At 44.6% G+C, this 27143-nt stretch overlaps 1 protein-coding gene across 1 annotated transcript in view; it reads right to left on the bottom strand.

The window, feature by feature from the left end:
• The window catches only part of LOC8025581, a 29435-nt gene extending 16131 nt beyond the window's left edge, over positions 1-13304 (bottom strand). The window contains exons 1-3 of the mRNA XM_042290607.1: positions 13256-13304; positions 8097-8194; positions 3935-4033 (exon numbers count right to left, since the gene is read on the bottom strand). Of these exons, the coding sequence (XP_042146541.1) occupies positions 3935-4033; positions 8097-8194; positions 13256-13295 (237 nt within the window). The 5' untranslated portion in view covers positions 13296-13304. The remainder of the gene's footprint in view (positions 1-3934; positions 4034-8096; positions 8195-13255) is intronic.
• Between the last annotated feature and the right edge of the window lie 13839 nt (positions 13305-27143).

Here is a 27143-nt window from a genome sequence, read left to right as displayed (position 1 = left end):
CACCCCACAAGTGCCCCATCACAAGAGCTGACGCACTTTGTGAATCAACTGGTCCGAGAGCAACTAGCAGCCATGCAGCTTCAGCGGGAGTGTTGACCGAGTTTCTGGCGCGGCGGCAGCAAGGGCAACCACGGAAAAGAGGCAGTGCTGTCGTTGGCTTTTTAAATTTGAATAGTGCGAGGCGTCAACGAAAGTGGGCTGAGCTCTATGTAGTACTCCGGGAACAAGGCTTTTCTTTGTTCGGGGTTGCTGAAACACACTTGCGGGACGCTGAGGAACCCCCAGTAGACCCTTCCTGGTGCTGGACTGGGTGTAACAGGGTGGAGGGTGACCGACGGGGAGGTGGTGTGGGCCTCCTTTGGCCAAGTGGAGGACAAGCATGGATAAGGATATCTGAAACGTGCTGCGAACACCTGTGGGTTCAAGGACAGGTGGGTAACATACCGACGGCGGTATGCACCCTTTACCTTTCCGTGGCCAATTCCAGGCATGAGGAGAATAAGGCCATACTGGAGTGCGTTCAACGTGACATCGAAAACCTAGATCGAAGACTGTCTGTGCTAGTTATGGGGGACTTTAATGGTCATCTGGTTGAGATTGACGGGCGTGAGGACGACAATGGCCGAATGCTGAGACAGCTGTCGGAGGAGTTCGACCTGGAGATTCTAAACCTCAGAGAGGAATGTGAGGGGCAACACACATGGATGGCCCGGGACCGACGAACATGTATCGACTATGCCCTGGCATCAAAGAGGCTCGCACGTCGCCTTAAAAAAATAACTGTAGATGAAGATGGCGAGTGGAGTATTGGCAGCGATCATAACAGCATCATACTTCATTTTGGTGCAATCCAACGACAACGCAGCCGGCCGAAACGTAAAATGACGTTCCAATTACGTGAATGTGATATTGAGGCAGTATGTCAGGAGTTCGAAGAAAGTGATAAGCGCATAAATGCCCTCATCTATGATGACTATGCCAATGCACTTCGGCAGGCAATCACCACACGGTCGATTATGAGAGGCTCAAGCGGGAAAAGACGGCTTGTATCGTGGTGGGATGCTGAAATCCGGAGATCCATCCAACTCAGGCAAGACGCAAACCGAGACCATCGCCGGGCTCTGCGGACGCTTGGAAAAGCACCGGAGACTCTGCGACTCTGGGAGGAATACCAGAAGCTCAAGGCAATAACACAATCTATCGTCGAGGAGAAAAAACAGATACATGATTGCAAGGTGATGAAAGATATCAGAAAGGGTGGAAAAAGAGCCGGAGAGAAGTTCTGGCGTTATATTGGAACACTGGATGGAAGAGATAATTCTCCCCAACTGATCGATGCCAAAAATGGAGGTGTAGTGCACAACGTTAGAGCTCTCTTGGATGAACACCTTCACAATCTTTTTGGGACGACACAGCATTTCCACGGTAATGAGAACGTGTCAGCAGGAGGCCCTTATATCAAAGATCCACCGCTACTTAATTTGACGAGTGACAACACCACCATCGTGGGAAGAGTACAGGTCGCACGCGCTCTCGCGCGGTTGAACGGCGGCACTGCGCAGGGCCTGGACGGAATCCCGGCTAAGGTACTGAAAGGCCTGGGACCCGACGCTCAAGAGCAGTTGGCCCACTTGTTCAGTCGCATATGCAGCGGAGATGACCCGATCCCCACTGACTGGAGGCGCGGTCGAGTAACCTTCATCTGGAAAAAAGGTGGAAACAAGCAGCTGTTGCATGACTACCGACCGCTCACCGTCACGGCAGTTGTATACAGAGTATTCACGACTATCATCAATTGGCGAATCACAGCATGGGCTGAGGGAGCCGGCGTGTTTACGGAACTGCAGAACGGGTTTCGAGTTGGGCGGCGGTTGGACGATAACCTGTTTACATTGACCCAATGCATCGAGATAGCGCGAGCGGAGAGGCGACCTCTGATATGCTGCTTTCTAGACATTGCTAAAGCGTATGATTGTGTCCCTCACCTAATGCTGCTGGAAAGGCTGAGACATCTTAATATGCCCCAAACATGGGTGAGGTTGATCCGTCGGTTATACGACGGCAATGTGGTGACGACATCCTTCAATGGTGTGACATCAGGCGAGGTCACAGTTGGAAAAGGTTTACGACAGGGCTGTCCGTTGTCGCCGACGCTATATATGCTATATGCCTCTAGCATGGAAAAGGCCATTGAAGACACTGGCATTGGTTTCACTTTGGAACACCGCCAGCATGGTGATATTGTAGCGTGGCGACTCCCTGGCCTTGCCTATGCTGATGACCTCGTGCTGATGGCCGACAGTGTGGAAGACATGAGGAGGTTGCTCGTCGCCTGTGAAACTGCAGCGGAACACCTCCGACTACGCTTCAATGCTGGCAAGTCAGCGACAGTCATCTTTTCTGGCGAGGGGTGCAATCTCGGGTCGCTCATCCTGCAAGGCTCAGCCATACCTCTTCACACCGAATACAGGTACCTCGGAATAACACTGTCGGCTAGAGAGGACTACTTGACTGAGCACCATGAGGGCCTCAGGAAGTCCTCAGTTAGCAAGCGGAACATACTGCGAAGGCGGAGCCTATGGAGCTGTGACCGGTACATTGTCACCCGAGAACTTTGGAAGGCTGTGGCTGTGCCCGGGCTGACTTTTGGAAACTCAGTCATATGTTTTCCTAGCGAGCTACGCACATATCTCGAGCGGCGCCAAAGGGAGGTCGGACGACAGGCACTAGGGTGTCATGGACAAGTAGCCAATGAACTGATAGAGGGCGATGTCGGCTGGTCTTCCTTTGAAGCGCGGGAGGCAAACAGCAAGCTTCAGTACTACACACGTCTCCGGTACATGAACGGAGACCGGTGGGCCAGGCGAGTTTTTATGTACATTCACCTGAAGCATATCAACTCGACGTGGAGGAAGCGAGTCACTCGTCTTGGGACAAAGTTTAAGATCTTCAGCTTGGCCACTGAACCTCAAACAGAAAAGGAGTGGATGAGCACAGTGCGGGAGGAAGTGAAGAGGGTTGAGAGGGACCGTTGGATGAGCGGCATGCTACAACACACTTCCATGCACATGTACGCGTCTCTAAAGACGGAGATTGCCCCGGTTACTTTCTGCGGGAACACACTGGGCAGTCGACTACTTATAGAGGCCCGTGGTGGTGCCCTACGTACCCGCCTATACCGAACCAAGTACGATAGCAGCGTGACTGACACGGTATGTAGTGCGTGCGGAGCGGGCGAAGAGACAATCGACCACTTGCTGCTTGCGTGCAGGGCGCTACACCCAAGGCCTGTCGTGGGTGCCCGCTTGGAGCAGGCACTTGGTTTCACCAACGAACAGACCCATGTAGTATGCTCCAAGCGGAGGCTCGAGGCATGGTGGCAGACTCGACTGAAAAATCGGGGTCGTGACCAAGACGACCAAGGTGACCAAGATGGCCAATAGCCGCTGCTTTACTTTTGGCTGGAGGGGCAAGCGTTCACTTAAAACGACGGTGTCATGTGAACTGATTAACTTTGACTGTGCGAAAGTGACGGTTGGCGAACTTTGGACACACGTGCTAACCAGTTCTCTTTCGTTGTTGTCCTTTTTTATTAAGTTTTTATTTTTTGCTTTTATTGGCATGTCTTACAAGACTCTCGTTACAAAGAGATTGTGCCTCAAATATACATACATACATACATAGAGCGGTGACTCACGCAACGTCAGCAGCTAATGACGTTTCATGCGCGCGGCACGAGCAGCACCGACGGGACCGAGCTCAGGGCTCGAACAGAACAGCACGAGCCTGGCAGTGTTCCACGGTGTAGCAGGGCGTTCTCAGCGGAGCCCCCTTTTTTATGTTCTTTTCAGTTATTGTGTGGTTATAAAGAGCAGTTTGTTGATTTGCATCGACGGACGTCTTTCCTGACCCCCACAAACTCGCTGAAACTTACCTTGCATTTCGTGCCATCGGGATAGTACTTATTTACATAGTTGTCGCGGTCGTTCTTGTTTGGGAGGCACCAGTAATTGCAACTGTCAACGACTTTGTCCTGCACGAGAGACAAATATCTAAAATATTATAAATATATATGTTGCGCTTGTTTAAGCGAATGTATAGTTTTCAATTTTGTCAGCATGAGCACGACTTCGAAATTTTTAATTCATGGATATTGACTCATATTGATAATGATATTTATTCTAGCTCAGGAGAACTGCTGCGCCAAAGAAAGGCAATCGCCCGTACCACGAAGGCCTACGGCGATGATTATGATGAAATAGTAATGTTTAGATGAAAGAAAAATGGACATTCTGGTTCAAGTGCAGCTGGTGGGTGAAACTGAGGTGATGTGGTGGGTGGTTATGTATTTTATTTTTTGGTCTTTGCTGCGGTTGGCTGTGGGCTGGTCTTGGAACGCCTTCACATTGTCATACACATACCGGACACAACGGGGCACACGGGATGATAACCACGAATTTTGTACGTCACCTTTCAGTAAGAGAAGCCAGAGAAATGCCAGTCGGGGCTGTGCTCCTCCGCGCAGCAACGGTCGTTTAGGCCTAACACTCTGCCAGCGAGAGACTAAGATGTAAGGTGACTATGATATACGGGCACGTAAAGAAGTGATACGCCCACAGTTCACTGGGGAGACACATATGTAGATGGCAAGCGTCGTTCATAACAGAGCCTATTGATGATGAAACTAGAGATATGTGCCCGGAGCCCAGAAAGAGATGCATGGTAACTGTTTATAGTCATGTGCTTCGTCCTTCCTGGGCATGAAATGCTATCTAAATTTTGTCTAAATAGAACGTTTTTATTTTTATGCTTTGAATAAATATTTGAATTAGTTTTTTTAATAAATGTCACGAATCTAAATCTTTTAATCTACTTTTAAATGTTAATCTACAAAGCGTGGAATAGTTGCGAAGAGCACTCCCTCACGACGAACTAAAGACAGACAGAGAAAGAGGCAAAAAATGCAGGACCAACAGCGGGAGACACTGTGTTTCTCCTTTCTTAGCCTCCGTCTCGGTATTTAGTACGTCGAATAAAAACGAATTCGCCTGGCTTGTGACGTTTTCTTCAATGAACACCCTATTCTCAATATTTTGACGGTACGTAGGTTTGTCGCTCCGTCCGTGGATTTCTCAGTTGAATTTTGTGGGGACAATTGACGTGAGTTTAACTGACATCATGTGTGAAAACTGGAACCAATTCAGTGCGGAGAGGCAATTCAGCGGGGAAACGGAGGCCAACAGACGGATTTCAAAAAGCGTTCGCCGCATGCGTGAAGCCGCCACAACTTTAGTTCACAAGACGCATGCGGAAGTGCCACGGGCTGTTCGTGCCGTTTTGTCCTCCGCACGTGCAGAGTTCAAGCGAAGTTCGGACACGTGCGGAAAGACAAAATCTACCTCGACGCACTGCGGCAACGGTGGCGTAGTCAAACTGGCTGGTGTGATCCGTCAATTCAGTTTCCGCTCGAAAGTTTGCGGGAAAATTGAATTCACGTTACCCACATGTCAATTCAGTTGTCTCGCTTTATTTAGCAAGGTAAGTCACTTCCCTTGTCCTAACTATCAATTCAAATTTCTCTGGTAAATTTAGCGGGATAGATTGGTGTCCGGCGGCCTGCAGGCCGCCTCTAATGAAAAATGTTATATATGTATAAGAAATGTCTTGCTCCAATAAGCCCACATGCTCAAATAAGGTAATATAAGAATACATACGAACTAAAGTAGAGTATATAAGATGTTATAAGAAGCCTATAAGAAGTCTCGTAAACTTCTTATAAAATCCTATATTGTTCTTATATGTTCTCATACTTTCATTACATGTTCTTACTATCTTCTTTGATTATATGTCTTTATTGGACAAGAAATGTCTTATACATACACGACTTTTTTACTAGGGAATGTAGTATCCCCACAAAATTTAAAGGTGAAACTGATGTTACGTGGCCTATGCACCAATAAAGTTGTCCCTAAATCTCGCGGGAAAGTTGCTGTCGCCTGCCGTATACACAAATTTTATTACCCCGCTAAACTTACTCAGCAAATTGACGTGAGCTGACCATTAGATCAATTTAGTTTCACCTCTAAATTTAATGCGGGAATTGGCATCACGTGTTCTTTACGTTCTTTACCTCCGCTCGGACCCCGAACGGAGGAGTACAATTTCGAGGGGCGACGGGAGAAGAGGAAACCATGAGCACGCAGATGGCAACGCGTCGAGGCGATCCAAGTACGGTAGCCGGTACAGACGCTTACATTGCGTACTCAGATACAAGATTAACGGGCCATCGATTAATCATCATGATCGTTATCATCATTTATTAAATGTTGAAGGCCTTTATGGGCAATACGCACTTAGTTAAATAAATTATATATTAGTAAGAATGACAACAATGTATATTAACATATCGTTCCCTCCATTATGACTCAATAGTAACTCGATCTGCGATAGCCTCCTATGCTATTCGCAACTCCAGCATACTATAGGTGGCGCCACTCGTTTTCCAAAATGGCGGTTATAGTGAGGGTCGGAAATGCGTGGCGGTATTCGCGACTCCAGCGAACTATAGGGGCCGCTCTAATCAGGCAAAATAGCGGAAGGGCCCTTCTTTTTTCAGCACGCGCACCACCATATATTTTTTTGCACTCCAGGGTAAAATCGGTGTTACCTATGAAAGCAAAGCGATTTTTCGTAGGTAGAAATCTTCTTCTAGACAGTGCGTAGGAATGACACGGCGTAAGGATAAAAACAATTCCTGAAAACGATGTTTGTTTCCATGTTGCCTACGAGAACCAAGCCACGAGAACAGACGATGAGGGAGATATTTGATAAAGGAGATAGTTGGATACATAGTTTTTCAAGCTCTAAAATGTTTTGTTGCTTATATTCTAATTTGAAACGCGAACAATTATGGCAATTTAAAGTGGCCAAATTATCATCGCTGGTGCCCAATAGCAGCATTTTCATTCATAAATTATAAAATATAAATAGTATAAAGCAAATTAATACATTCTAGCTAATCTGAGAAATCCATGTAAAACTTCATTAATTGTTGGCTACCACATGGTGCTATCAATGTCGCGAATTTGAACATCCGGAAAACTTCCAAAGTCGCCGCCAATCCTTTCGAACCAAATAAATGCCCTCCAACTACCCTCCCCCCCTCAAAAAAAAAAAAAAAAAAAAAAAAAAAAAAAATTTCCGGAGCATTTAGTTTTTTTTTAATTCGTTCGCGACGTCTTCTTGCCAACCTCATGCCTTTCCAGTTAAAAGGACGCCTACCCGCTTGCACGACTGCTCCCTGCAGCACGTTCCACGGGCGTTGGAAACCAGTGAAACGGTAGTGAGTTTTAGTATTCCGTATACGAGTGAACGCAAGTATGGTGCATTTGCGTTAGCGTTGCGTGTTCCACAATGCGCGTGCGTGGAGCCCGACATTGCTGTCTTCGATTGGAACATGGCGACGACGCACACGCGCAGATCTCACATCTCAAACGCACGCCCAGGGCTTGCGTTTGCTTTGCTTTGCTTTTGCATTTGCTTTGCTTTGCTTTTGCTTTGCTTTGCTCTTTGCTAAGGTACAATTAAATTTCGGCTGCAGCACTACATTGGGACCGTGGATAGTGTTATTTGCCTTCGGAACTAGCATTTCGCGAGCCACGATAGCGAGCAGTTGCGCCGTGCCCGCTGAGCAGGAGAATCGGGAACCCTCACTAGAGCGCTTTCCCTTTCTGCCGCGGGAGGGCGAGCAACGAGCTGGATGAGCGAACAGCAGTGTAGACGAAGCCATGTTAGGGAGGGAGAGGAAAGCCGTTGTTACGAATTTTGAGTGGCGTGCGCTTTTAAATTGAAAGACTTGCAAAGCAACGAAGGGGGGGGGGGGGGGGGGTGAAAGGGGAGATTGCAGCAAGGACGGAAAGGGTTAAAGCGTAGTTCCTCCTTCCCCTCCATTCCAACTGCTTGGGCAACATTCGTGCCCCGGTGCCTTTGGTGACGGTAGGCCCAACATGTGAGATAGCGTATGGATACCACATTTCAGGTATTATCGGACGCCGGCAAGAGACGTCGCTGCCAATGTTTTGTATAATTCGACCTACTCCCACTTCTTTGGCCTCTCGGTCCCTTGTTGCACAAGATCGGTCGTCTTCTTTCTTGGCTTTTCTTGCTGGAGCACAGGTTACTATCGGCAAGAAGACTGCAAAGAATGTAAAAACGTGTCAATAGATTTAATGAAGAATATGAGATGTGATAAAGGTGCCCCATTTAGAGCGTGCTTGAAACATTTAAGCTTGTCTTGATCAACATAGAAAAAATGAAACCCTGAGCATTTCGGAATACATGCGATAAGATTACAAAAATCAAGATTTTGAAACGGCAAATAAATTAAGTTATTTACATTTTATTATTACTCAAGATGAAAAGAGAGAAGGTTTTTCTAAATCAAATCCCGCGCATCTGATTTTTCGCAGATTTCTAGGTACGCAGAACACTGGATACTACAAAAAGTGCTTGGCCAATGGCGAGAATTACATTTCTTTTACTAAAACTGTGTATGATTTTACTAGACAACGAGCATGATCATTAGCATACTCATGTGACTCTTTGCGTACCCTCACAGGTAAAAGATTTAAGTCGAAATGTTTTCTTTACCTCGTCCCCTTATATATTTCTGTGATTATTTCAGGAGTTGACCGTGAAAAAGGAAACACACGGGTATTTCTTATGGTTATGGGCAAAACCCTGACCTTGTTATAACGGGACGTATTGTCAACTGCTCCCATGACAAGGTCTCATAGGACAAATGAGCGAATGAAACTTTGGCCAAATTTCCTTTTACGTGTGAGGGTCTTAGCATACAACATCCGATTTTGCGCAATGTTTTATTCAATAAATATAACATGAGGTCCTATCTAATCAAATGAAATAATCAAATCGTTTTATGTTCGCCCCAAACAGAACATTTGTGGCAAGGACGCCGGAAAAAAAGTTGCAGTCCTGCAGCTTTACGAGTTTCAGCTCTCCCAATACAAAGTAAAAGCGGCATTAAGGCGATGAAAAAATACACACACGTATACATATACATGCACTTACATATAAGCTATCCACCAGAAAATATAAAATATAAAATGGTGGTTACTTATTACAAAACTTCTTGAATCGTACTTCTCACAGTGTGCATCAATATCACGTAAATGCAAAGTGTTCAATAAAAGCAGTATTTGGTGACGATATCTTTGAAGTACAAAATTATTTCTCGAAGAGTAATACGCCTGAGGGGCTTCTGTCGCGATGACTGATTTTTTTTCTAAATTAGCAAGATCTAAAAGAATGATCATATATGATTTACGGATCTTTCTCAGTGACCAATTATGCGAACACATCACGAATATATCAATTATTTTATTTTCAAAATGAGGAAACGATTGGTAATAACGTAGAATATTTGCGCTTATTTTAAGCGCCTCTTCCTGTAAGAGATGCACCGTTACATTGTTAACATCAGTAGTCGTTCCCCACACTAGATGGAAGTAACGAAGTAGAGAGAAAAATAATGCATTGTAAGTTCGTTTAAACTTTTACTGGGTGTGTGGGTCTGTGCTTATTTATAATCCCTTTAACTTTACAAAGTTTCTTATTCAGATATGCAACATGATTATTCCCAGACATATAACTCGAAAATTTCATATCAGAGTTTTATATCATCAAAGCATTATAACGAACAGTTACCTTAAAAAGGAATCGCGCGATAACTTCTTTCGTGACGCTGAACATTGAAATAAGACTGCAGTTGTTTATGATGTGTTGATAATAGGACAATTCGTAAATACCCATTATTGTAATATGCTTAAAAAAAGGTTTGCTTTGAAAGTGAGTACTTCTCTAGAATCAGAAAACAAGATGCTAGTGTCCACCCCATACATAACACGTTTTTTCAGGAGTTTTAATTTTTCTAATATCATTATTGTATATGATAAACAATATAGGGCGTGAAATACTTCCCTGGGCAAGTCCTGAGAAAATGTGATGCGTGGTTGATATATGATCTTTGATTTGAACGTACCGGGAACGATGCTGTTGATGGGACGAAATGAGTGAAGGTAGAACTACTCGAATACCATAACAATCTAGCTTATCAAGAGGAGTTCTATGGTTTATCCCGTTGAATACGTTACTAAGAGCCACGAAGATCCCCAACGTTAAGACTCTGCTCTTGAAATAGTCTTGAATTGTTTCTTTCTCTACCAATAACGCAGTTTCCGTGGACCTATACCTCCTTATGCCAAATAGCGAGTGTGTCGAAACAGAACATTTGTCAGAAAAAGGTAGTATGAGATTGCACAAATGAGTTACGCAAGGTTGTAGCAGATCGAGTACGAATTTAACGGGTTTGATGAAGAGGTCCTCATAATCATGACTGCGACTCTTTGTTATGTTCATAAACACGTAGAATACTTCTGCGGTATCCGTGGTGTTCAAATACAGTCTCGCTAGTGAGAGAAATATTACTTTACGCATTAATGCTATAACCACTATTCCCCACCCTCACAAAGTTATCATAGATGCAATTTCCAATTCCAGTACAGGAAATAATATCGCTGTCTAACGTGAAATTAACTATGGATTTATATTGAAATGGGCAGCGCAGAAGAGAATTTAAAAGCTTCGAGACCATATCAGGCTGGCTTAAACAAGATTCGTGGCCGCTATCTCAGAATGGTCTGCCGATCACTATGGGAGCCTGCGAAGATCTTCGACAGGGGTGTGTCGGGGCAAGCCTGCAGGCGTCTCCTGCAAGAGGGTGTGGTGGGAAAGAAGAACCCAACACAGGAAAAAATGGACTCTCTGAGAGGTGGGTATTTCTGGTCAACCTAGAAGGGCACGTAATCTGTTCTGGCTGTGCTGTGCTTAGCTCTGCACATAATGTGGCTATAGTGAGAGTTATAATTTACTATGATTTGAGATATTTCTTGAGCCTATTGTTGGTTTTGCCTTGTGCAGCAGACATACGCAGTCAGTGACATTATGAGGTGAGATAAGGTGAATGCGGACAGACCAGGAGAAATGCCGCGTGGGGTGCAGCGCTTTCTTTGCACACTGGGAACGAGGACACGATGTTCGATCTACAGACAAAACCGATAATATCGAACCCGGTTAATTCAAACTGTTTGTAAATGGACTGGCAGCTGCAATAAAAATGCATAGCGAAAAATGTTATTACATCGAGCGAAAATGCAGCATCTCCCTATAATTCGATCTGCCAAGAGGGCTGTTTAGCTCTACAAGGTGGCTTTTCGATACTTAGGGATTTTCCTTGGGGGAAAGCCTGCTTGCAGAGAAAACTGGCTTTTTTTTTCTTTTGGGCGGCCGCGTCGATTGCCAGAAGAAAAAAGGAGAAAAATCTGTTTGGCGGGGGGAGAGGGTGAGCCGGCAAACGAAGAAGCCACCACTAAATAGCTGCGGTGAGCGTCCCTCATGACTTACAGATGCACCTTCGAGAGTAAACTACTTTTCTAAATGTGGCGTGCTTGTTTATTGTAAAATTCATTAAAAGATTTATAGAGAATTGCCCGCTATATCGAAGTGCTAGGCGGTTTTCTCAGACTTTGATATAGTCGGTTTTGACTCTATTATGTTGATCACAGGTAGGGGAAAGCAGATTGAACGCGGAAGGGCGGGCTGAATGATAAATTGACTGATAACGAGGCTTGACACGACAGCACTTCTTTGTTTACTGTTGTAGTTGGATTTTATTATTTTAAGGTTTCTTTATGAATAACTGCTCGTGTATTTTTTATGCACTGTAGGTTTTATCATGTAATGCAAACGTGCCCATGCCATCACCTTAGCTATTCAGATCTGCTGGCAAAAACAGCATGAAAGAAAAGAGCCATGGACAGCCCTGTCTGCAAAGGAATGTGTGCGAGTGGTGCGGGTCGGGAAAAAAATAAAATAGTAAGTCTCATTCTCTTTGTCTTTGTAGATTTTTTTTTCATGGCAAAATAAACACGTAAACCTTTGAAAAATTTGAGTTTTTTTTGTGCAATTTGCTAGCTGCTGTCATCAGCAGTCCTTTCTGCATCTAAATTATACCGTGCATGCATGAGAAACTCACCCCAGAAGATACTAGATCTGCCGGGTCACATCAGAACGCACTTGACAGGGTCACGTCAAGACATCAGAACACGCCAAGTCACCGGAGCATGCCAAGGCACTAGAACACGCCAAGGCACTAGAACACGCAAAGACACGAGAACACGCCAAGACACCAGAACACTCCAAGACTCGTGTCTGAATTACCGCTCTGGTGTGAACGTCAGAAACACACCATTCCAGGGCTGGTGGATTTTTCAATTATGCTTATAAATGAAAGAAACTCAACAACCAAGCAGTCTGTTTTTTTTTATGTAGGCATTCAGTCATTCTCCCGTCTTTAGACCCATATTTACAGCCATGATGAAGAAAAAAGAACAGTAAAAAGATACAACAGCTGCATTTACGAGATCTGGCCAAGATATTCTGGATGAAAAATGGCAACGACGGGGGTTGCAAACGCCTTTTTTGTAAGTATTTTACAATTTCGAACACAAACATCTCGCCACTGGTGTTCACGCTTCTTTGAAACCGCAATTTCTATGCCTATAGGTACTTGTTGTTTATTTTCTATTTGCTTAGGTTTGACTTCCATTCGGTTAGTTTCTAGCTTTGGAGAACCCCGCTCAAAGGACGGACCGACTATGCCCTTAAAGCAAAAACAACATGTGGCTCCACCCCCAGACAAGTATTTGAATTGCCGCGAGAAAAAGCGCGCGCATCAATGGGAGGCCCAGGTGCTATGTAAGTTGTATTGATCATGCAGAAAGAAGAGAACACTTCAGCCTTGTGTTAAATTATTTGTCCAGATATTATCAAGCTTCAGTGAAATGCCAGATGAGATGGTAGAATCAACGTTGTGGAACGGTGCATCAAAGGGCATTTTGTACCCCGGGAACGAAACAATCCGACCACCCTAGCACCAGTGTCTCGTCGACAAAATTCTTCTATCGCTAGTTCCAGCTCTGATTTCGGGGCGCGTCCAAATCTCCTCCTCGCTTGTCACTCAGTAGTTTCAACTCACATTACCCAGGACTGTACATTTTTGTGATGCATAATGGTAATTCTAAATCCGAAAGAAAACGGTTAAAATATACTAAATGTTTCTAACATAGAAATGGTCTGCCTGCTCAAACAGTGTTTTGCATTGACGAAAACAAATTACCTGCCATTACTGCAAGAGCTGTGGACGCTGGAATCTTCATATTGGCTTGTGTACGTCTTCGTAGAGCATACAGAAGTCATTGTCCCACTCCACTTTTATACGCCGGTCGTTGGAATGTATGGAGCGCAGTTCTCAGTAAACAATGTGAAAGAGTCAATCTCACGGATGAATATGATTGTTTACATGCTTTATTTTCTGTCACTAAATCCGAACGTAACGAAAGGTAGGAACCAATGAGGCCACTCAAGCAGAGCCGGAAATGCAACGTCACTCGCTCCGTCGTCTTTCAGTGCGTATAACACCACCTGCTAAACCGATCATGCGCATCATAGGCGCCTTTACCTTAGAAGTTCAGTTTGGCGGCGCTTGGGCTTGTGCGTCTTCTAGCCTTGATTGTGCTCTGACTTAAAGTGAAAGTAAAGCTGTCAAAAATCTCAAGTTTCAGATTGTCTTGTCTCTGACCTGCATTTGATTGACAATCATATAGAATGACAGCGGACGTTATAAGTAACCTTTACATTCCTATAGGCCTACATGTTTTTCCTCATATGTCCCTGATTTTTATGCTCCGAAAAGAAAGCAGATAGAAACGACTGATATGATTTGATATTTTTCTGAGATTTCTTATCGCATAATTTAAATTCTTTTGCATACACATTTCGTTTTTTGTATGATAATATATTTGCAACTTCAGAAGACTAACTGTCACCCATCATCAAAAACCTGAATCTTGGAAATCTACGCTTGTGCCTGTCGAAATTAACTGCGAAACTTTCCGTGGACGGTTGTTGCAAATATGAAACAGAGACACGGACATATAACTCATAGTGTTCATTCGAGAATGCGAATATTTTTTTTATTGCGTCCTATGTAAACGACGGTTAAATTATGTCTGGATCAAAATAGTTCGTGCGGAATGAATTTTATGTTTGAACTCGACATGGCCACATTTGCAGCTTATAACGACAAACATCTACCGACAAGAATAATCCAGTTGACATGTTCATCCAAACACCAGAGTACCAGGGATGGAACATTCTTAGCAGGCATTGTCATATTCAAGCTCTCATCGCACCTTGTCTATCTGTGTGTTAATTTAAGTGTCTACTAAAACTGCCAGTGGTGTGACATGCCGATGAAAAATTGAAAAACATATGTAAGAAACAAGAGTAATTTTACATAGGCGTGTGTATCCTTGTGTACATATCGCCGTGTTTGATTATTGTACTTTTGTTTACTTATAGTTATCGCTATTTTTATGTTTCTTAATTTCTTGCTCTGCTGTTGCAGTATGAGCTGATTAATACTCGCATTTCAGTATAAACTATCCGAGGTGTTGCCTGGTTTAAAGCCACAAAATAACTACTTTTGGACTATCGGCTATTCATTTACCAAGGTTCTGGGGTCAGCTGCTATTTCGTCGTGTAATGCAGAGTGGGTGCAGTGGGTCGTGGCTACAGTTTAAAAAGTACGACTACCTGCGCTTGAGTTAGTGTGTTGGAAAGCTCAGGCAATAGGAATTTGCTTTACTATGCTGTCATAATTTTGTAGAAAAAAAAGCATTCTTTGCGTGGTTAATATAAAGTTTGAGCTAACTTGCAACAATGATTTGAGCCGCCTTTACAGCTGACACGTCGTTACTTGGAAGCATAGCTATTTCAAGCTTCTACTCAGGTCACCTGAACGTTTGATTTTAATTAGTTTGTATTTAAATACCGGGGCTGAATCCGCCTTTTTGAGTTCAAACTATATGTTCCAATTGGGAAGGACGCTCGGATGAGCATTAGCACAATAAAATGCCTCTCGATAGTAGCTATCAAATGCTGTTTTGATCTGTGTGTTTGTATTTCAAAAGAGTTTTCTGATCGCATTTGTATTTCTGTATTGCAATTAAACTACTGCCACGGACTTATCTCGAATTAACTTCAAAAATCCATGTAGTTGGGCTAGTTGGTCGTCCATACATCTTTGGTGGAAACAGTGGTAAAACACGCAGGACCACGACGAGGAAACACACAGTCAGCGTGTGTGTCCTCGTCCTAGACCTACTTATTCTAGCGCTGCTCCCACCAAACAAGTTTGCACCACCAACTCGCCCAACTACGTGTATCATTGCAGAATCGCCCTGTCTGTGTGTCTCCCCTTCCCGGTCTTACGTCTCTCAGCGCTATTCGCACTAAACAAGCATCTCAAATATCGAAATACAATATACGGCCGACGTAACTTGTTATATTTTTCTGCGCATGTCACCCTTCCCCCGACGTCAAAAACAATCCTAGAATAATACACAATGCATCCATGGTGAAATACCTGACACTGAAGAAACTGAGATGGGGCGACAAAGAATGCATTCATTCTATGCCTTGTACGCTTTGAAAGCTTCATGGTAACCTTTATCAATGTCAAACCGACAACAAGCATTGTGAGCTTTCAAGACAGTCTCTGACAAAAGTCAAAACAACATAAGCGTTCTATTCCCGTGAAATCAGAAAGGACATGGGATCAAAAAGATACATTTATATATATATATATATACATATTCGGAACATTTGCTAAACCTTTTTTCCAGTTTGAAACTGTAAACATTGTAACATTTCAGAACAGGATAGAACAAACAGTATGAACTCACAATTATATTTACCAGGGCCATTTTGTTTCTACCATTTTTAGAATATTAAGATCAAGCTCTAGGCTGTAGTATGAATGTAAATAAACAAAGAACGCTGTACCTCCGCTGGAAAAGCAACAAGAAGAGGTTACTGTGTTAGAGGAGAATAACATAGAGGACGGAAACCGGACGACACGTTTATTCTGCTCTAACAGAGCAACTTAACCAGCACGCTCCATTTCCAGGAAAATAGGTTGTTCGCCCCTTTTTTCAATGGCCCCATGCTACTAGATCAAATTTACTGTGTTAGTACTGAGTCAGCCTGAGCATCAATTTGGCCAACATTAAACATCATCTCGTTTCCTCCTAAGTACAGCATAAGTCAAATGAATCATGCCTCTTTAAGGAGACTGGATAGAAAAGTTGGCTTTTGGCAGACTCATCATGGCGATGAACTCGCAATCAACCACCCTGCTGCCGTCGTATTCCCGCTTAACACGCAGTTCTGCATCAGCTTGTAAACAAAGTGCTATTAGGCGAAGAGCGGAAGCAACCGAAACCTAATACAATGCATAGTGCCAAATTTTCGATTGTGGAGGCTGTCGAGTCAAGACATCCCTATAGGTTCCATGGAATGACGTAACGTTGCATACTTTTGACCATCATGTAAAATGAAGAGAGGGAAGCTGCTTTTGTAAGAATTTTGGGTGACGGGTTTATCTTCTATAATCTTCTGGGAGGAGAGTAGCGACGTCTGTGCATATCCGGGAGGCACAAAGGAGGATCCTGATAAGAGGGGAAGTTCTGCTTTTCTCTGGAGGTTATCGGAAATAACGTCATGTGCAAGCTACGTATTAAAAAATCCACCAGCCAGGACCTGGTGTGTTTTTTATGTTTACACCAGAGCAGAACTTAAGGCACGGTTTTTGGCGTGTTCTGGTGCTTTGTGGTGCTCTGGTGTTGTGGTGTGTTCTGGTGCTTTGGCGTGCTCTGGTGTCTTGGCATGTTCTGCTGCCTTGGCGTGAGCCTGTCAAGTGTGTTTTGATGTGACCCGGCCGAACTATTGTCTTCTGGGGTAACCTGGTCATGCATGCATGGTATAATTTAGATGCAGAAAGGACTGCTGTCGACAACAGCTAGCAAATTGTACGAAAAGAACCCCATTTTTCAAAAGTTTAGGTGTTCATTTCCCATGAAACAAAGCTATAAGGAAAAAAAATGAAACTTACTCTTTTATTTTTTCCGAACACGCACCACTCGGGCACATTTCTTTTTCTTTCCATGCTGTTTTTTCCCAGCACCCCCAGATGGCTAAGATGATGGCTTGGGCAAGTTGGTATTGCGTGATGGAACCTACCAGTGCAAGAAAAAAAATACACGAGCAGTTATTCATAAAAATCCTTAAAATAATAAAGTCACCACTACAACAGTAAACAAGGAAGTTCTGTCGTGTCCAGCCTGATAATCAGTCGATTGTGCCACCATATTGGATAGATGGCGCCACATATTTCTTTGATTTTTCAGTGCACATTGTATCTCTCATTGAGGGTAAATACTGCGTTTTTGGTTTTATTCATGGATGAAGAAAGAATAAACAATTAAAACAGGGACAACACAACCACATCTTTCATGATTTTATTGCGTCATCCTTTCCGGTTAATTACACATGCATTAGTTTCACCCTATCGACTAGCTTTTTTTTCTTTCCTACACTCTGTGTCAGCATTATTTGTGAAAGGGCAACGGCTATGCCACCGTGAGTCAGTTAGAGAGACGAAACAAAGCACGTGACACTTCTTGAAGGCAAGAATGCACTCCGACGGTGAGTTATCATGTTCTGATATTCCCGTTGATTGGCACGGCAGTACGTTTTGCTGTTTGCTATTGTATGCTGGCTTTGCTCTCCCGGCGGCCATCTTGTCTCGCATTTTTTACGTTTTATTTTTAGCAACACATAACTAAGTACACAATTCACAGTTATTTTGCAAGCTCTTTCGTAGCACCAAGGGGTAAATTGTATGACAAAACCCAGTTCATATCAAAGATACTGCTTACAATACCTCCAGAAAAAAGAAAAAAAAGATTCATGCCAAAACTGCTATTTAGCTACGCTGATTCTTTACCAGATATTTTACCATTCGAATTGGGACTGTACATTTCATCGAACGCCGTTTAATCGAAGTCGTTTATTTGAAGCCATCTCATCAAACGCCGTTTCATCGAATGCATTGAAGCAGAGTTTGATAGTTCCATGTTGCCAGCGATTTCTTTTAATGGCTGGCTGGAAATATTACAGCTGACTCCACCGAAATTTCCTGGCCTTGCTTTTGTTACTCGACCAAACGGTTTCCAGGTGTTAGACAGCGCCGCAACTTCAGATATGCAATAATGACCGCGCGTAATATTTTCTATGCTTCCCTGGTTGCAAACCTTAATATAGTTTTTCTGGGTCCCAGTCGATGAAGGCTTCAATATCGCATTCGAATATTAAGTTTTCTTAGTGTAATTTTCAGTTACCGATATGACAACTTACGGCCACTGCTGACCTATGCGTTCTTCCCGTGACGAAGTGCCCTCCTCTCAATTGATCTCATGATATTCTTTTCGCGAACCTCCCGGTTAAACCGCAAGTTCGTTGTTGACATAACCTATCCCATCTGCGAAGAGACCTCGGCAAATGGCGAGACTGAAAAACTGTTAAGCTTAAAAATGAAGTCAGAGCTGTGACACTGAGAATGACGTTTGATCCGTCATGATTAGTGGGGCGCCATCTATCTTATTTGGTGGCAACTAAAGTCGTCAACCACAACGCGACCCCCGAGAAGGCGGCCGCACCAGTCCATTCCTATGCTATCGGCCTTAATACAGTTCCCGGCCTTTACGCCCTACTCGGCCTTAGAGCCACTCCCGGCCGTTCCGCCCCTCTCAGCCCTAATGCACTCTCGGGCACAATGCGACTATCGGCCTTAACGGGATCGCGATCCTGCCTACCGCTCGTGGCTGCGGAAGCTACGGGCTCGTTGGGCCATCCGCATTTTCATATTTTGTTGCGGCATCACGCTCCTTCGCGCATACTCACGTGCAGAAAATGAGGTCAGGTGATGAAAGGGCTGTGGCTGATTAGTCCGGTAAGCGCCTAGCTCCCACAGCACTGTCAACTTGGGGGTGAACGCAATGTAGTGAGGTCGGGTGTCGTGTGACGGTCTTTGGGAACCATGTGACGTGATTTGGGTATCGCAGATGTATCACAATGAAAAATCGGACAGCTCTCGGAGGAAAGGAGGTACGAAATAGACCGCTCGGTTTTCAAACTTTCGTACCGAAAAGGAGGTTTTTGACTGTCTACTTTCTTTTATGTGGCCCACTAAACAATATGCGACTAGTTAAATGTCAATCAACATTCATTTTTCCAGCCCAAAATTATTATTAATCACCCATTTGAAGCAGAATCTACTTCAAGCTTGATTAAAGAAGCTTAAACATAGCCCTGGCAATGGAATTCAAAAATAACGAAAAAATTCAAAGAACCGTGTTACTAAAGGTGGGCATACGCGTATACTGAAATTAACATACTTATTACATCTGTGGCATAACCTGAAAAAATAGCAAAAACCAAATTAGGTGGAAGCATGCAAAACAAAATACTTAAATGTACCCTTACGAAGCTAAAGCAATCCGATTACTGACTGAGGAGTAACATTTAGTAAACCCCAAACAGTCATCAGTTCTTTGTTTGTTTTAGGACCAGGACAACGTAAGTCATAGCCCGTCATGAGCGCGTTACTTGCAAAATGTAACAGTGTTACAGTTATTCAGGGGGAAAATGTAAACCTGCTACTTTTATAGTTAAAAATTGAAAGAATAACTTGTTACAGTTACTTCACTAAAGTAACACCGTTACTTCGACGTTACAAAAGGTTTGAGAAAACATTCCAATGAACCCTTCCAAATATGCCTGTAAATTAGTATAAATTTTTTCATAAAGCTGGGTTATTCACAGTAGTGAATCTGATGTCTTGAAAAACTAAGATTTCCCCAATAATCAATATAAACATTTCCGGTTCCTCCTATTTAAATTTTTATGCATGAATAGCTCACTCAACAGGATCAACAAGATTATAATCCAAGACAGTGTTGGGGTAAATATGCTACATGGTAAAATGTTTATAGCTTCTTCTTTGGCACAATTACAGGCGACTTTAATTTTCCGAATTTTCAAGCTCGCAGATACCTGCTGATGATTCATGAGAAACTTTAATATAAGCGCTGTCACAGTTCGAGGCTCGACAGAGCAGGGTTCTCCAAACCTTTGCCGGCTGAGGCTTTCTAACACGGCCGCAGCTGGCCGTGGCCTTTAAAGTGACGCTCTGCCCGCGACCCGCTTCAAGCAAGCCCACTGATACCAATACAAAAATAAATGTTTGTAAAAAATAAAAAAAATAAACATGTTGTTACGCGCGCAAACAAATAGCGGCAGAAGTATAACTATTTTTGTCTTATTGAGCATTTCTATATACCCTTGGACTAACGCGTAGTTCAAGCGCAGCTCTGCCCGTCCGATGGCCCGGTCAGCTCCTCGTTTATCGGCTGCAGTACGCCCTGCGGAGTTCTGGCGGACGATTCCGTCCTATACTAGGCGTTACAGGTCCTTTATGACGCCTCTCATAAGACTTTTATAATTCAAGACACTTTCACATCCACATCGCGGGCACAGGCGTTCGGCCGGCTCCCCACGAACGATCGCGAGCAGAAAATGGGCGCGGACCTGAAAGGCGCTTGGAGGCGAAGGCTGACGTCGCGATTCTGAGCATCTTGTCTCGCTCTGGCGGAGGGTAGAGGGCGGTGCAATTGAAGACATCATGTGTGTTATATTTCTAACGAGCGTGTTGGTACGGTATAGACCATTCCATCTAGCGCTCTCTGGGCGGCACCATTTTGTTCGACAGCAGCGCCCTCTTCATACATCCGGGAAATTCAGCGGGTTCGGCGGGGTAAAACGAGAGAGGGCACGCGCCCGACTCCGCTAGCAGACGACAAACCGGGAGGTTGCCATTTTCCATCTTTGGGCTGTACCGGCGGGCTGAACGGAACATTGAGTTCTCACTCGTGGCTGCCGTTGTAAATTGGTTCGCGTTCTTAGAATAGTTATGGCTATTCCAAAATTAGCCTATAGCTCTCTGTTATATTTCGGTAAATGATCAACTAGCATATCGTTTTTCCGTTACTTAAGTAGCAGTGGAGTCAGCCGGCAGTACTACCTTCAACTACAGCGTATATTGTGGCAAGATAGCACGTTTTTATTTATTATTTCAGACTTACACTAATGGTCGCTAAAGGCCTACACCAGTACGAACTTTGTATAGTAAAAAAGGTACAGCAACCGAATTTACTTTTCGCCGGAGAGACCGGCCAATCTGGCACAGTTTTCCCTATTTTTTTTATTTGCACGAAGGTAACTGCGCAATTGGACCCTGTTAGTCTTTTTATCTAGCATAGTATTACACGATAACTGGAATACTAAAATCTGCGCATCTGCGCTTGAAATTTCCAAAATGACGCGATTCTAAACAGAATTTGCACGCCAGCCGGATCCCAGGTACCGCCCACTCGGCGGAGCAGACGACATTCGGGTGAGAGGGGCAGGGCATTTTTTCTCTCTATTACCCTCTCTGCTATGACCCTAAAGGAACGGTCTATACTAGATAGCAGAAAAAATGAAACTTGGAGAGGACGGAACACTCAGACAAGAATACATTTTTTCAACTCAGAACAAACTTTATGGCGTAGAGTGCGATCGTTCGTTCCCCCGCGCATTCTTACACCAAACGAGTGGGAATGGCGGAGGCGTGCGTCGACCCGTTCAAAACGGGCCGCTCACCAAGGTCGTGTAGTCCCCTTGGAAAGCTCTAGGTGCCGAAAATCCATCTCTCTTTCAGAGGGGGCTAGCGAGTGTGTAGGCGATGTAGATGCGCACTATACATTGTGACACGTATAATCGTGTAAAAAGGGTGTGCTGACATCTTTCACCCCTTCCACGCCCTTTTTGCTCCCCACTTGTAGCGATGGTTTCTGGAATCGCGTAAAAAGGGCGTATGGGTGAATTTTACGCCCTTAATTCACACGGCGTGAAAGGGGCGTAATGTGGATGCTGTCGAATACATTCATGATTTCACAGCCGTTCATGTTTATTGCTTTGGTGAAACTGTTGCTGATGTACGGCGGTAGAAGAATCGAGTATAATTAATGCCACACGAAGGCGCGTATGATTAGGAAGTGATAGCGAATAGTTTTTGCAACTCCGACCGAACTCACCGTCCGACACGAGCGAAAATTACGTGTCGCGCGTGGATCAGTTTTATCAGTTCAAATTCGATTTAAAAAAATATATATATATCTCCGCTCGCAACAGGTAAGCGAAGACGTGTAAATATACAGCCCAGGCAACACACCGTATTTCGCCGATATTGGATCGAATCGAAAAGATTGTGCCCACACTATTTTGGTCCAGCCAATATTTAAGGAATGGAATGGTTCGCGCCGACACCATCCTAACATACCTTACCCGACGCCGTTTTTGGTTGAGTGTTGAGAGTGTCTTGCGTGATTGAGCTTTGCCGGCGAGGTATTTCTATTTCTTGACCGCCTAAAATACGACGTTAAAAAAAGAAAAAAAACAAAACAAAATTAAGCAAGACAGAATGTCTTGCTTAATTTTAAATAACTCACTACAATAACAGAATGTGATCGCTTTTAGCCCGAGAAAGACCTCCTGCGCTGAAGATTTGAGCCAACTGTGGCGCCCTCATTTCGGGTAGTACAAACTCACCTGACTGGGCCTCGCAATAGTTCTAGCACCTTCACTGAGATTTTATCTTTCTGTGTAGTTCTGAAGAAACAATGCGGCGAGACAATTGAAAGTGCCGAATTCATGACACCCCCGTTAGGGTACGCGATTTGACGCCAAATATCTAGCGCCCCGACGCTTTTTCGGTTTTTCTTTGGAATGCGTGAAACCGTGTCTCTTGTGAAACGCTCTCAGTGTTTTAGCTTTGACCCGTGCTTCGACGGCGTTAGAATTTGTTTGTGTATTTATTTTGTGATTTCGCAGTCCGCATTACATCAGGCGCGCTACTACATGATGCTAGTCCTGACATAAGAAGTGATAGAGCGCAGGCGAGCTGATAATGAATCGACATTTTGTAGACCCTGAGATCGGTACAATAAACAAAATAACATACGAAGATAACGAAATCTTAAACGCAGCTGAAAGCTATTGATTTGAGCACACCAATAAATGCACTTCCAAACACATGGAGGAAAAAGAGAAATGGAAAGAAGGAACTCAAACGCATAAACATGACGATCAATGAGTTCTACCCAGACAGCATGAGCCACACCCCGCCTCCACACTTTCGGAAAAGAACCGCCACAATACAACCCCATGGTCCCACACACAAGGCCACCCTTCCTGTGCAGCGCAGGAGGCAGTAGAGGGAGATTAGCTGCTTCGTCCACCCATCCCCCCCCCCTCCCCCGACCCCCTTTGACCTCGTCTTCTTTTGTGTCTTCGTGTTGCTGTGAGCCAGTGCGAAGGCCACTTCTAGTGAACCAGACAGGTGGAGCGAAACACGAGACCGCTCTGGACAAAAACGTTTGGACGAAAATTTGTCATGCGACTCACTCTGGCGCGCTGATGGGCTCACTGGAGGGTCATAGCCTTCGCGGTTTGCCAAGTTATGGTAAGTTGCAGGGACCACGTAGGTCCGGTTTCCGAAGAGCGTCCGCCAGTGTTCTGTTTTTCGTGCAAGCAGGTCCTGACGAGTTCCATTTCGCGACCATGATTTTTCCTCGTGAACGGCCGGAATACATACATGCCAACTTTTTCATAATGGCCGTTTATTTCGTCGGAGTCTATGGAATAATTGTGCTATGTTTCTAGGACGCGTTTCGACAAAGAGATGCCCATCGGCGGACGCGAGACTTCCATTGAATGTGATCGACCGCGTTCATCCTCGACATAGTGTTTGCGAATTGTTCTGTGCTGCCCGAATTGGTATTATGCATCTATCACGGATTACATGAGATCGCTCTCTTATTTGTAAGTACTTTGCAAGTATGCTTAACAACATGAACTGCCGCTTGCGTCCCAAGTAACTCCCGGTTGTCTCGGCTTTGCTGGCCTGTCGAGTTTTGCCTACGTCACCAGTACTAGAAAGCATAAATGCTGCACGAAAACTGAAGTTGGGGATTTAACTAGGGGCTTCGGTTGTACAATTTAAAGGGGTCGTGAACTAATATCAGGTAGGAATCTTCATGACCTTGCAAAAGCGTACTGGTCCTAGTCTGGCCCAAGTTTACTCGCACGGACCGCTACTGACCCAAAAGCGTCTTGGTCGTGGTGAAATTGTGAGGATAAAAGGGAGCTATTTCTTTCAGTCTTGCCTTCGCCAAGCTTGATGATGTGCGCATAAACGTAGTTTTGCCCTCTGGCGAGCCTGTAATTGCAGGCACGTGCCCGCACAAGCAGAGACATGGCTGCGGCCAGATGATCTGCTTGCATTCGTCTTTAGAGAATTTTGTAGAGCCTAGTAGAATCTTGATGAAAAAACAAAACGTGAACCAGCCATGTTTTGACTTATTCGCAGTCATTTCTTCGTGTAATCTTTTGGGTTATTACACCCTATCTTATAAGTGTTGGTCATTGCGTTTTTTTTTACTTTCGTTTCTGGCGGTGGTACACCCAATTTAGAGGGCGTAGTGCGCGGTCATAACATCCTAATAAAACGGTGTACTCAGGGGTCACTTCTTCATTTAAGGGTGTTAGGAATAACGCCCTTCTCTTAGGTCGTTTTGCTACACCAAAGAAGGTGTCAGTTATTGGACAGGCCATTTACACCTTGAAGGGTGTAATGATGTTTATTGTGTGGAGTTGGAAAAGGAAACAAAGGCATTTGTGGGTGTGGCTTAGCAGGCTCGTCTATCACTGCCTCTTTTGAAAGCGGTTGGCGACACGCCGTAAGCGACACTCCTCTAAGAGGACACTGCGTCATACTCCGGCGCGGCAAATCTCGGAGGCGCGCGCAGCCTCTTGACACTTGACCACGCGCCTGCGACGTATAAACTTGAGAGCGACCGCCCTGATGCAAAAGAGTTTTGGTGCTACTGAATACTGAATACTGATACCTGGTGGACGGGCGGCAAACCGGAGCGGTCGCTCCAAGCACTGGGATTCTGAGGACGCCGGCCGGGCCATTTTGCGCCTCCTCCTCTGTTACGCAGCCGGGCGCGGGAGGCCAGGGCTTCTTTGTTCCAAATTTTGCGATTTCAGGGCTCTCGCATAGATAGCAGTCCACTGTTATCGAAGTAAATGATCAGCACCTTGAGGGCCCTTTTTTTTTTTTTTGCGCCGTCTCATGTGGGCGGATTATCTGATCTGTTGTGCAGAGAAGGGCTTGTGAGTCATGCCGAAGGCCGCCATTGGCTCTGCGTGATTGTCGTGCAACACCTCCTCGTTCGGTGTGATTCACGAACTCGGGCAGACGGCTGGTGCTCGCCGATTCTCCACAGGTGCCGCAGTCCGGGCCGCCGCTCGCTTGACAGTTGTTGCCCGAGGGGGTGGAATAGCGTTCCTGTATATAGCTACCTACAGTAACAGAGTCGTGCATAGGTCCGCCATCTTGCCCTCAAAAGCATCCAGATGTTTTCAAGGAAAGCCGCACTCGTGTTAGCAGTCGGGTACGCTCGGTGCAGCGCCGATTGTGAGGGCGCGTTCATTCCGCTTCATTTTTGGCAACCACATTACGCTTTTTATGCACGTGTAAATAAATATCCGTGTAAATGCGAGCCTGCACAGCACTCTTGTGTAAATAAACAAATATTCCAAATAAACGCTAATAACAGCGACAGCGGCGCAGTCGTGTTCGGCGTTTCGGCTTCTCTGCAGCGCGTGAATGCTCTTTCTACCTCGTGTATAAGTTCCTCTATAAGCTTTTGTATAAGTTCCTTAGAGTTCCTGTATAAGCTCCCCCTTCGGGGGGAGCATGTACAAGAACTTTAAGGTGTAGGGCTGCGGCCGCTTCCGAATCCGTCCGGGACCGATAATCAGATTTTCAGTGAGCGACGAGTCGATTTCAACTTCCGGCTCCCAAATCCGCTTTCCGCCCGCGCGGATTCGTCCGCCAATACGCAAGTATGTGCGCCATAACGCGTCCGATGAGTGCAGTGGGGACAAAGACAGCTAGCTTTAGGCCTGCCCACAAATCATTCCAACAGAGCTCGACGTTCTGACGGCTCCGCGCGCTCTTGTCTCCCGCAGTTTCTCCGCGCATGAAGAAGATATCTGCCAGGTAAAATCACAGCGTGAAGCGTTAGGCTAAGTGGAGAGCAATACCACGGTGCTCTGGTTCGACATCAAGCAAGAACACTGCTCCTATAGGCGAAGAACCAACGAAAATAACAATGAGATTACAGAAAGTAAATCTAGTTCTGCAAACACACAAACACAGATATATTTTTGCACCCCTTGGGGTCATCATATAATGCACCACACAAATTTCAGTTCGATGTAGTACAGCGCGCTGCCGTTGAACCCATTGCGGTAACAACTTTCCCAAGCGGCGGGATAGCCGAGTTGTACAACTTTTTAAAATAGCTAATGTACGTACGATGGACTGCAAAAAATATAATCGGGGTTTACATAGCCGTACTCAAAATACTCGGTGTTTTTTATTTGTAGTCTTTGATTCGTAGTTTAGCTGTTTAATATGTTACAGCCCACCGTCTTCAAGCCTCTCGTAAAAGTTGGGGCCGTCAGTTTGACGCCAGTGCGCTGCCCTCGAGCTGAAGTTTTGGGATGTTTCAGACGTGACAAAAAATTTAATGGCTACACCTTTTCTTCTTCATTTTAGTGTGTGAACTAACCAGTGATAATGCAGAAATGAAACGCGTTTCTTTTTTTATTTCTATGAGCGTTGTTTGCTTATCGCCATGTAAATATATTTAGTTGAGAAGCCAGTTTTTATGTCACTTCCCACAGATAGATAATAAAACATAAGAAAATGTAGAGGCATAAATAACTGTCCAAGAAGTACTTAGAGCTATCGATTATTTTAACCCCAAAATAGAGCATGTTGGACGCTCTTCATAAAATCTAAATTGTTTCTTAACTGGAAAGAGTTAGACGTCTTAGGCGAGCAAGATCTAGAGAGATTGGGTGATGTATGTAAATGCCATATTTGCTAACGTATTGTCCTTCTGCATGACTCGCAGTTTGAGGCATAT

The sequence above is a fragment of the Ixodes scapularis genome, unplaced genomic scaffold, assembly GCF_016920785.2.
Source record: "Ixodes scapularis isolate PalLabHiFi unplaced genomic scaffold, ASM1692078v2 PGA_scaffold1__304_contigs__length_218370807, whole genome shotgun sequence".
NCBI lineage: Eukaryota > Metazoa > Arthropoda > Arachnida > Ixodida > Ixodidae > Ixodes > Ixodes scapularis.
Note: the sequence above shows the minus strand (reverse complement) of the source record. Positions and strands in the feature narration are given on the sequence as shown.